Source organism: Dermacentor andersoni, chromosome 4, assembly GCF_023375885.2.
Source record: "Dermacentor andersoni chromosome 4, qqDerAnde1_hic_scaffold, whole genome shotgun sequence".
NCBI classification, from domain to species: Eukaryota; Metazoa; Arthropoda; class Arachnida; order Ixodida; family Ixodidae; genus Dermacentor; species Dermacentor andersoni.
The window spans coordinates 82,029,103-82,041,448 of NC_092817.1; the positions used below are offsets into that span (position 1 = coordinate 82,029,103).

At 43.7% G+C, this 12,346-nt stretch overlaps 1 protein-coding gene across 1 annotated transcript; it reads right to left on the reverse strand.

Moving 5' to 3' along the window:
* Positions 1-1,958: 1,958 nt before the first annotated feature.
* Positions 1,959-11,306, reverse strand: Arl1 (ADP ribosylation factor-like 1). The gene is made up of 6 exons (XM_050183327.3): positions 11,163-11,306; positions 9,882-10,016; positions 7,566-7,647; positions 7,315-7,426; positions 6,029-6,207; positions 1,959-4,261 (listed from the first exon to the last, which is right to left on the reverse strand). The coding sequence occupies exons 1-6, from the start codon at positions 11,164-11,166 to the stop codon at positions 4,231-4,233; spliced, it is 543 nt and encodes a 180-aa protein (XP_050039284.1). The 5' UTR covers positions 11,167-11,306; the 3' UTR covers positions 1,959-4,230.
* Between the last annotated feature and the right edge of the window lie 1,040 nt (positions 11,307-12,346).

Here is a 12,346-nt window from a genome sequence, read left to right on the forward strand (position 1 = left end):
TTTTACATAAGCAAGGAGTATGTGTTACATGCTTGCGAGGCCCCAGTGTTAATCCCCTGGACGCCCTTCACAGGTCCAATGTAAAAAGAGTCACAGTTTCAATCGTAAGGCAAAGAATTGATAGCAATAACCAAGTATTATAGAACATTACGCTAGGTAAGGCTCGTATCTTTATGAGCAGTATGAATTGAAATAAACATTCGCTTAATTTATGCATTCACGTGTGGTGTCACGTTCACTCGATGACCGCGGTCGCAACGCTGGCCTGATGAGCGTGCGTGTCCCACAGGGAACGTTCCGTGCTGCCACTCCCTTTTAACACTCAAGACGGTGTTGAAGCCGTCGCATTTGTTGCCGCCGTCCTCGTGATGTCCCGCTATCGACAGCGCATGCGCTTCTCCAGCGCAGAGAAAGGGTCTTCAGAGACGCGGAGTGCATTTGACTGCAAAAATGACGAAGCGGCCACACCATAAGCGCTCCGCTCAATCGTCAATCTGTCACCATCAAGCGGCTCGGTGCCGAAGCCACAAACGGCATTCTGCCTTCCACTGCTGGCATGAGCTTTGTGCACGCTAGCCTTACTGCTGAGCTGCTGTGTGTACATGTGCAGAACGTAGAGTAAAGGTCCAGCTAACGTTATTTAATATTTCACCGTGTGCTCACTAACGACGAATTCATCTCGTGCACCACCGATGTTCACCTCCAACTACATTGGCGGCGCTCGTCGCCACGCCAGCATTGCGAGACACACGGCAGCTACTGTTCCTTCTGCCCTACGGCAGTTGCCTTGCGCACGGCGTTGCGCCACGTCGCGCCCGTGTCCAGTTAGAATGTGATCTCCAACACTCGGAGTGTGATCCAAGCGGGTTCTGTGGCTAGGGTCATGCTAGCTGCAAATGCACTGTTGCACGTAGGGATTAAAGCACGACGACGGCGCCCAACAGCAACGGCATGCACGCACCTGAATATCCGTACAATTGCCATCACAATAAAATTTTTAGGCAAGATTTATTATATTAGTAAAGAATGTGCAGCAGTCTTTAGTGCTATCCGTGACTGTCGAAATCTGCATAAAGTGACCCCTGAAATGTCATGTGACCAGAGTACTAGATTCAGTTATTGCTCTCACAGATAACAAAGCATGGTGGAGTTACAAACCTGCCTTAGACTGCCTTTTTGTTTTTACAGTGTTGCAGCCATAAGAAGCCAACAAAGAATGCAACGAGGGAAAGAATAAGGGAAATAAACTGTAGAATTAAGAACACAATTTATATTTGCTAAGGTGTTAATTTCCGTATGTACCAGATGGCACCACACACATTAGCGCTTACCAATGCTGTGTAGTGCTATCACCACACCTGTTTGGTAAAAATAGACACTTTCCCACCTCAATGCATTCTCCTCTAGGCCTGGAAGCGTCAAAACAAACAAATCACCTCAATAAAAACTACAAAGAAAATGCTTACACTTTGTTCTCAGTGTGAGACGAGACTAAGCAATGGCTGCCATGTGCCATGTTGCTGCACAGTACTACGGTAACCGGAGGGAGTCGTTCCAGTAAACTCGTCGAAGTCTGGTAAACTTTGCGCATGTGCAGTCGTGGTAGCCGTTTTTGGTAAGACGGTAACACCATGCCAAAGCTCTCTAGAACACTTCCTGTGCTACTGCCTTGTAGCTTTATGTTACAATGTGGGTGGATGCAAAATTTTCCCTTTCATCTACTGCCTATTCTTTGAAAATGAAACAGGTAATGACTTCTAACTTGGCAACACATTACTACCAGTGGTAACTCGTTCGTTTTCTTCTGAACGACTTAGAAGCAGTCCTTAATATTGATGCTCCGATTCCAACATACGCAAGAGAATAATCTCAGATGAAGCAGCTTGTTGCTTTTTGTACATGTGTATTAGGCCACAAATTTAACATGTGACCACCAAGCAGCCCAGTCAAAGAGCAAGTGAAATAGTTCAGCTATATTGAGGCACCTCATGCCCAAGACACACAGGAGAACTTAAAGACCTAATACCAGTGAATGTGCCAGCAGAAGAGAACATCATGAAACACTCTACATGAACTAAGCATAAGTTAAAAAGATGTAATTTACGACCGAGCATGGCCAAGCAGCCTTGGCGATTACACAAAAATTTCATTTATAAAAAAAGCTTTATTTCACATTCCCGGCTGCCTTTAAACGACATATATACTCTGAACGGGCTTTGGCATGGGTGTGCGCTTAGAAGAAGACACTTACATACCAGCAAAAGTGACAAGTTTCCCATTTTCAGTAATTAGCTGCACCAACCAATCACACTGTGTGCGTCCATTTTGCCATACTAGTCATCCTCCATCTCAGTAAATATAGCAGTGGGCACAGCATCAGCACAAAGCTCGCCTACCTAGAGGTCACAGCATCTTTCCTACAAAAGCAGAGGTTGTTAAAACAGCAAAATTTATAAAGCTCTCACATGTCTGCAGATCACTCCGGAAATATTAGAAATGATGGATGCCCTGGAAATTAATGTGCCTATGCTGTGTCCACAGCTTCACAACAACTAAGAAAAATGCATTCACTAAGCTTGTTATTAAACACCTTCATGCACAGGCACACGTTAGCGACAGCATTTCATGCTTTTAATGCTGTCTGCCTGTGTAGATGACAGCAGTTTTTGAGACAAAGGAGAAAAAATAATATTGAGGAAATGCTTTCAAGACTACAGCCCTGTAGGATGTGGTATGCCAGGCATTTTCCAATAAAAACACAATGCCGTACAATTTCACGTCATGTTTTTCAGTAGGTTGTGGGCACCTGACCCTTTAGTTGGTTTAGAACAATGAAAGTTATGCAACTTTTAATGCTGCTCTCTGTCCCTCCCATAAATCTACAGATACTAGTGAATCTTTACTTTCACAGAACTGCACTTGAATATGATCCTTAATTCTCACAAACTGAAATAAACATGTCAATACATTATTAATGTACAAAAACATACTTGCATAAATGCCATATGCAAGTATGTAGTATTTCACTCGAAGCGATCTTCCAGTACAAAATTAAAATTGTGGTTATGCTAACTGCTTCACCCATGTTATCTCTGTACTGAATATTAACTCTGGTTTTGACATAAGAATGCACACTAGAATTGACCCAACAAAGAAGATCTCATGTGAATGAGTTATGAATTCACAGGAAACCAATAAATTAAACCAATTTGATCAAGCATTCGGCAACCCAAAGCAGCAATTTCCAAAAATATGTTTCTTAGAAAGGAGACAACAAAGTTCACACCATTGTATAGTTTGCTAGCACCAGGCAACCACAACTACTGCCAGGCATACATGTCAACTCTGCCGGCCTGAGGCATCAATTCACAAAGAAGAAAAACCAACGCTCTTTCTTGAAAAGGTTTTACCTTTCATCACCTTCCTGTCTTGAAATAACCATGAGTCCCATTCAAGTGAGTGCAGCTGGATAACAGCATTAGTCTGGCATGTGTCCATGATTGATTTCAAGCGCAGTAGTTTATAGGTACCTTTCCCAAAGCACACAGTACCGTGGAGTGCCCACCTCACCAATCCACTCATGAACAAGTGCATCTGCACCTCTGCACATTCCAATTTGTCTCCATATCTACGGCTTATTTCGCCACCCACCACATGAACTTCTTCGGGCGAGGGCCATTTAAATTTCACGAGCAATTCTCACTATAAGCAAGCTGCTACATAAAAAAAGAAAGAAAAACAAATGAGCAGGCAGAAGTCCAAGAGAAAAATGCTCAGCTTTATCTTGGACTTAAAAGACACATATAAAAAAAAAGCTTCAATTACAGTCACCTAACCAGAAGATACAAAACAAATCGACCAACCAGCCAGCCAGGAATGTTTCCGACATGTCGGGGCTACTGAGGAGCTTTCAGCAAGGGGGCAAAAACACAAACTGCGGCTCTCCTCGCTTTCTCGGCACAGACTAGAGATGGGGAATGGCAGAGAAGCGACGCACTTCAGGGCCTTCTTTCCAATGTGCACCAGGGTCCACGCGTGGCATGCAAGTGTGGCCACGCGCCTCGCCGCCAAGCTGTGCGGAGCCAGTTCTCCTGCACCGCTGCTCCTCTCACTTTTTGTCGGCAGCCCCAGGAACTGTTCTTTTCCACACTTCTCCCCAAACGCACACTTTGAGGTGACAATGATGGTGGACTGGCGTGGCTGAAGCCTCCTTCTTTGCTTGATCGTCGGTCACTTGTTGTTGGTAAGTGCATTTGATAACCTGAAAAGGAGGAAACGGCGCAATGACATCAGCGTCATAGGTCAGCATACTCACTCAGGAGTACACTGACTCTTACGCTCTCTACACGGGAGTGAGACAGAGTGTCAGTGAGTGACATGAGTTGTGAACGAGAGTTCACAACTCATGGTTGTGGTGTCCCAGTCAATGGGAATTTAGGCACAGTTTCGCTGCCACAGACACCGTCGACTTTTTCACTCAATGGGCCATTTGATGCTTTTGCATCAAAAAGAAAAAAACAGTACAATTCAGTGGAGCGGCACCTACATAACATGTTTTTGTCCCTGTCATGTAAGTGTGCAAGTCAAAAATAAGTACCTTGTCAATTATGATGTACACTCACAAGCAAAGGTTCTATGACTCTTAAAGGCACTGCAAAAAATCTTTTCTTCTTTTCCGGTAAGGAATTCAGGATGAAATCAAGAGGTGCAGCATGCGTTCAACCAACATAATGCATTGAAATAATGCCACACAGCATGGTTATGCTTCAAGAAATTTCCTATTTTCTTCCTGATGCCATGGTCTTTAAACTTTTGCTTGTGAATGTACGTATACAGAACTTTGAAGTAAACTTGGAATTTATCAGTTAGGATGAAAAAAGTACAGGTCATTAAGAAACTTACTACATAGTGCCTACAAAAGTGAGCTAGTTTGGCAACTTTCAGTGGAAGCAGTAAGATAAAAAAATGCCACAGCAGTACACACAATACAGCTTAAACCACGAGCACATGGGCCACAGTCGCCTCACTTCAAGTTCTTTAACAGGCATGTGAAGTCCCGCTCTTCTAAAGCAGAAGCTGCAGCTGCTTCTTGACAATTTTTGCTGAAAACTACAGATATTTCTATAATAATGACATAACTTGACTAAGAAGTCAAAAGAGCTAACGATTTCCAATTACTTAACGATGTTCCTTGAAGTATGTAGAAACTACTATAAGACACGCCTTAGTAGCCTTGTACGTTCATGTTATGCCATTTTGTGAACAAAAGCAGACAACAGTTTTATCATCACCAATGCATACATTCTTCTGCCTTCCTTTCCACAAACTCCCATGGTTGCAGTAACATTGCGTGCATTTGTGAGCTTACAACCGACCACAATAAAACTGCCTACTGTATTGAATCACCTCGGCTTTTGGGATACACCGATCTCGTGGCCAGACATCCCGACAAATTACGTTAAGCTTAGCTTGAATGCTCTAAAATGAGACTACAGTTATTTCTAAGCAGTACTGAAAATTTTTAATGTTTTCAAGACCTTGAAAATGACGTTTGATACTCAGTCATTTTGAAGAGTTTCAAAGTACTACTGCTATGTGCCCCAAGAAATGCGATAGCCAGAGCTGCAGTTTGTAACAAATATTTTTTCTATATTCCATCCTTCTCTCCTCTGTTGCTCACTCCTTGTGCCAAGGTATGTGACATGTTTCTTACATCATGGAAGTGTGAGAAATAACTGCATATTGTGATGTAATGCCTCTGTTTTCTAATCTAAGGCCAGTATACAAATATTCAATGCAAAAGCAAACAGAACAAGCGTGAACCTGTGATTGCTTGTCTACACAACTACACAGGCCACAGATGGCACTGTCCTTGCCTACACACTTTTGATAAATTTACCAAACGAGTGCATTAAGAAAGCAGCTGTTACAAAACACAGCCTCCACCACACAACACCCTTTCTGCTGCTCAAAGCATCAAAAAACATGTAAGCAGCAACATAAACATTAACACTGTGAGCTTCATTACCATTCCATGGCCTCGTCCAGGCCATTTCCTTTGAGTGCGGAGGTCTTGAATATTTGAAATGTTCGGTTCTTCAGTGCATCTAGACCAAGCGCTGAGTGTATCTCGGACACTGTCATAGCTTCGTCCAAGTCCTGCTTGTTGGCAAGAACCACAAGAATAGCCTTCTTCAGCTCTTCTTCCTGCGTCACAAGAAGAGAGCATGTAAAACGCAGAACAAGGTATTAGTAGCGCTTACGCAAAATTAGCTAGAAGATTCAAGTTCAATCAAGTGCCTAGGCTTACGCACTGTCCTGTTCCACGAGTACTATAACCTTAGAAACACATTATTCTTTCTAAAAAAGCACAGCTTTTCGAAAAAGATGAAAGCTTCAATATCTGAGGCCTGCTGCCCCCGCATGCTTACGCCCATCCATGCCTCAGATTACGAGGAAATTACAAGTTGTGCCATGGCACTGGAATAATACAGGGAAGTGAAGGGGCTTGATGCTTACTCAAGTAACCACCATATGCAAATAGGCATCAAAGCCCGGGAAAGTATGGAGGAAGTCATTTGCTTTAATTGATGAATAATTTTGGACATGTTGTTAATAATGCAAAATTACACTGCAGGGTAATGCAAATTGTCAGCAGTGAAGGAGGCCAGCTTGCCTCCAGGAACATCGGCAACAAGTTGTCTTCTCTTAACCTTCCATTTCCTTTATCTTTATTTACAAGCCACTTTAATTAAAGAAAGGTACTAGTTCATCCTCTCTGCTCTGCTAGGCTGCAGTGTCTGTTGGCTTAGCATGGTTGTTACTGCCGCATTATTGGATATACAAGAACCTGCTTTAAACGATGTATCAAATGTACTGATGTCATTAAATCTCGACTTCATATCTTTCATAAGCAGTGAGTCTTTGACACTGGTGATCGCACTGGTGATCCCATCGAGCCATGGAGCAAAGAACAGTTGTGAAAAGAAACATCACATGTGCATAATAACACCAATCGGAATTGTAGGGCCCCTCTTGTTAGCTGGTATGAAAACCACAGTTATGACGCGGAACGGCCCGAGCTCTGGTTCACAGGCTGTCAAAGACAGGCTGTCAAAGCTGGCCTGTCTTCGTCAGAAGATTAAAGATCAGCAGTTTGTGGTGTCGGTGTTTTTCTTGGAGTGAGTGCTGCAACGGAGTCTGAGAAGCCACGTCTCCACAGTGTAGAGAGGATCTGATATACATTTTGCAATGACGCTAACACTTTTTTCTATGGCTCTTCCAGGTGCATAGTGAGACAAAAGGAGTCCTCACCTCAAGCATGGAAACTAGTTCTTCTTTAGATATGCCAATACGGTCCCTGTCTGCACTGTCAACAACGTATATGATGGCATCAGTGTTAGAAAAGTAACACCGCCAGTATGGCCTGCAATGCAAAAGAGAAGCATGGCAATACCAAACATGACTGTTTGAAGTGCACCTGTAATTACAGATAAACATGATGGCAAAGGCACAATGTAACAGTGCAATGCATTGAAACTGCCAACTGAAATAGCTAAACTTGCCTGATGCTTGTCTGACCACCCAAGTCCCACACCTGGAACTTGAGGTTCTTATATGTAACTTGTTCAACATTGAATCCAATAGCTGAAATACAAAGAGTAGAAAAACAGACATGCATTAAACAGTGTTACAAGGTTTCTTATTTTTAAGACCCCATAGACTGCAAGAAGAAGCAAAACACCTATGATTGATTAGATGCTGACATGATACAGTGAGTATTTTCTTTTCGCTGCTGTTCGTTCAGTGAATTTCAAAGTACAGTGCATATGATGGCCATTGTCACGAAAAGCGAAATCCGAACCATACTTCAGGTCATGGGGTTGCTTCAAAAGTAAGTTTTGTAAACCACAAATTGTATTAAATATATTGCTAAACATGCCAGCGTAATTATGTTACAATTATTCTAAGCCAGTCCCCAGACAGGGACCATGCAAACCAATGCAATGGTTAGTAGTGAACACTAGACAGACTATTCCCCTAAGAACCATGACCATGCATTGTGGCCCAATGCTATTGAGCACTTAGAGCTTTGGGTTTCGCCAACTTTCCTGTGGCTGGTTCAGATATGCAAGTTTCCAAGACTTCATTTTACAATGTCTGGTTTTCAAGTCTTGGTAATGTACTGCAGAGCAATGAAGGTAATTTGCTACACAAAGTATAAAAATGTGTTGCCAGCAATTCTGTTTACTCTATGCATAGTTGCCATACCATTTCTCTACTCCATAAAGAGCTTGAATTGCAGGACTGCCTCTACACAACAGCTGCTGCTCAATTACTGTTTGCACATATAGCTTGTTCAGATTCTTTTTGCACTGCAAACACACCCTTCTTTCAGCTGTTATGTTTACTCCTTAATGTTGCTATTTTGTCCGAGAAATGGCAGCACTAATCCTAATTTTAATCATGAAGTGCTGCCCCTGTATTCCACTGCTAAATAGTTGCGTGTCACATCATAAGAGGAACCAGGACAGCCTTCCACCCCATAAAGAACCCTAGCACAGAAGAAGCATGTCAAATTAAAATTGTCTTTCTGCAACTCTACTGCATCAACACTTTACAATAAAGCTAGCCTGACAATTTTGAAATAATCCAGCTAACATGGTACACACAACTGCCTTGTCTTTTTCTTTCCGTATTGAAATTTCAGGCATACTTAATTGCTTTTAACAGTGTGATAAGACTGCTGCACACACCGCAGTCTTACTGGTGAACTACAGTGCACATCTGTGCCCTGCACAAAACGCCCACACTATAACTTGCATCACACTAACTGTGATGCCATGGAGTTGAAAGTGTTACTAGGAGGCAGCTCCAGACTCTGCTTTCTGCTCTCTTAATGAAAATAGCAACAAAGGATGTTGACTACAACAGTAGAAGGAATGAAGCCAAAGCCCAAAACATTCCCAATAAAGTGAAAAATGTCAAAGCCTGCCAATTCTCTGTGGCAATGAAGGGAAAGCTATGCAGGTGAAGCACATGCAAGCAAGGGTGCTCCTGAAAATAGTCCCACATTCTCATCAGCGTTAGTCTATGCTGAGGAAGAGAAAACATTAACGTAACATTATATTATATTTACAACAGCAATATAGGACCAAATACACCCATGAGTGTACAATTTTGGTTATTTTTCTCCTTTTCTCTTCCACAATTTGGTAAATGCGAAACCACTGCACATGGAAGTTACTATGATTCAGTATCTTTTACAAGAAACCAAAAGCGCTGTCAAATGCAGCAGGAATACTTGGTGCAATAACACATTTGTAGAGGCTAGTGAGTACAGTAGCTTTTCCTTCATTGCCACACAAAGTTGCTTGCAAGCATAGAAGGCATGTTTGATTACAGATGCAGGTGACAAGTGCTGAAGAACTGAGCATGTACAAGGGGACATGACATTCCATTCAAAGCAGGTGTACGCAAAGAATAATGGTTATCAGAGAAAATTATAGATGGGAAATTAGTGCTGGCATGCTTACATTCCTGTCCTTGTAACACTGTTCCAATGCTAACACATTCACAATTTCAGCTAGTATTATCTCATTCTCAGCTCGCCAACGTGGTGGAGCAAACACTGTTCACTGCATACGAATGCAGGACCATGCAGCAGAAGCGTCGAGCATCTCTCAGCGTCTGTGACAGGTTTCAAGGCTAAAATTGAGCATAAATGCAAAAGTGAATGCAGGCAACCCTGTTGTGAATAAAAAGCCAGGTTCGCAGACACATGCGAGCTTCCACCTTTAACGAGATGAAAATTATCTCACTGGGTTCATGAGGCTACAATAAACGCGAAGACATCGGCTCCAAGGATTGACTGGACTCACTCGGAATGGTTGTAACAACCTCGCCGACTTGCAACCGGTACAAAATGGTAGTCTTCCCAGCACCATCCAGACCCAGTATCAGGATCCGCATCTCCCGACTGCCCAGCAAGCCTCTGAAGTAGCTCAGAAGCCCACCTGTTCCGCATCACGAGAAGCGTGCTCAGCCATCACGCTGCATACTTCAGGTTACTTCTAGAGAGAACGCTGTTATGTAGTTTTTCATTGTCACACCACACACGTGTAGCCGAGCCCAGGTTACAAAGCAGGGTGCCATGGACGGTTTTCATAAGGCTCCACGTAACGTGCGCAGGTAAGCTGTACGACATCGCAGTGAAGGCTTCATGGTTTATTGAACGAAGTATTTATTACTTACCAGACTTTTAAGTAGCATACGGTGAAATGTACGGTAGGAACCGGAGGTCTGGGCACGACCTCATACAGGTGTCACATGGCGCAGTTTTGATCGCGATCAAGCCCGATCCGCATCGAATTTCTCGGTAGTGATTGGCTCCTTTTCGCAAGCTTCGCGAGTGTGCCAATCGCAGTCGTAAATTTCGATCCGGATCGGGCTTGATCGCGATAAAAAGTGGTCGTGTGACACCGGTATTAGAAACAATCAAGTTTGCTCACAATCTTGCAGGTCTATAGCGAACTCGGTACTAGAAGTCAACGGTCGGTCACGCGTAGTGCGTGATCTAAGCAGTGTGTTAACAGGGTCAGTGTATGAAAAAAGCGATACGATTTAACAGCGCTGCAAGCACCCTACGTTCATCTCAGACTGCTGCTCCCATTCACTCATGAAACACCAGTTCCAGGACCCGGCATTTCACATTCTGATCACACGATATACAAGGATACCCTTGTTTGACTAAGAATTGATATTTTCGTTAATCAAGTTACATGGGTAGATGTTAACTGTGCCCTTCTATGGGATGGTAGCGCATGCAAGGCACGACACGCCAAGTGTCAAGCTAGCGGCCGCACTCCTAAACCACCATAGGCTCGGCGATGTAAATCGACGGTGGACAAACGTTCCGAGCTAGTTACATGCAAAGTGTTGTTTTGCGTACAGTACAAAGGCATCCTGCTTCGTGCCATTAGACATCAGGAGATACTGACGCTTAATATTGTCATTATAGCATGATCTTTTCAAGCAGGAATTCCCCATTCGGAACAGAACGCACTCGGAACCGGACGCTTTCATCGGCTTCGACAACTGACCGGCGGTTACCTTAGGTGCACTACGCCGTGTACCAAAAATACATTGTTGAAGTGGCTCACCCATTTTCGACGGGAAAACGGTTCAGCAGGCAGCTGGTACCTCAGTTTTATTTCAATATAAACAAGCAATCCTACCGCGTGAAACGTGTCTATGCCGACTGCGCATGCTCCGAGAGCTGACCAAGCCGTCGCCTGCGATTACGCCTTTAAAAATGCAGTCGTTGATGCAGAGGGCGCCACAGAAATATCTACTTTCTTGCCGTATTTTGTTTAACGCTTATAGGCGTGCTCATGGGAAAAATTACCGAGGCCTCAAGGCAGCGCAAACTAAAAGAAAGTGTCTTTAGATATATTTAAAGGCACGAACGGGAATGTTTAGTCGACAATGTACAAGCGTTGGTTTAGCCTACGCCTGTATATGACTAACCTTCCGTAGTTTTTTCGGCGTCCGGCAACAGTAACGGACTTAGCGATTTCTAACAAACCCATACGGGTGCAGTGCGGCGGCGCAGATGCCAAAATGCAAAACAGATCAGAACGCTCGCCGTGAACAATAGCATGACGTCAAGGTTATCGCAGTATATAAGCAGGAGAGTTATCGGCGCTAAAAACAGCTGCGTTATCGATGGGGCGGACACGTATAGTGCGTACACCCGAAGAACAACATGCGTATGAGGAGCGCCGGAGGGAACAGCAACGAGAATGTAAACGGCGCCGACGCGAAACGACCACAGACGAAGAACGTTCCCGCGATGCTGGACGAAAATGACAGTCGCGAGCCCAGGCGCCTGCGAACTGGCAAAGACGCCATGCTTGCAACGCAAAAAATGACAACCATTCCACTCTGTGAAGATAGAATGGCAGCGAAAGCACTTTGCTTTTCATTTGAGAGCTTTGACTGTCGCCAGCTTTCACTGCCATTCCATCTTCACAGGGTGGAATGGTTGTCATTTTTTCATGGCTTTGCTAGCCTTGTATCCCATTAAGGGCAAACAACTTGTCCAGGTGTAACATCTTTACATGACATTAAAATAGCCTAACGCAAACACCTATTACAGTGAGCTCCACCCTCACAACCACACTGCACCAGGCCCAACCTAAGTCGGGTACAACCATAGAGTTTCATACAATAATTATTCTAGGAAACTCTATGGGTACAACTTAGAGAGCAGATGACCGAAGCGTGGCAGCCAATTGCCTCTGCGACTAAAGAAATAGTCCCACTGACGCGACTCGGACCATGC

Coding starts and splice junctions, on each gene's coding strand:
- Arl1 (XM_050183327.3), bottom strand. Junction 7,648..9,881: donor GGTTGTTACAACCATTCCGA/GTGAGTCCAGTC, acceptor TTTGTATTTCAG/CTATTGGATTCAATGTTGAA. Junction 7,427..7,565: donor GGTGGTCAGACAAGCATCAG/GCAAGTTTAGCT, acceptor TTTGCATTGCAG/GCCATACTGGCGGTGTTACT.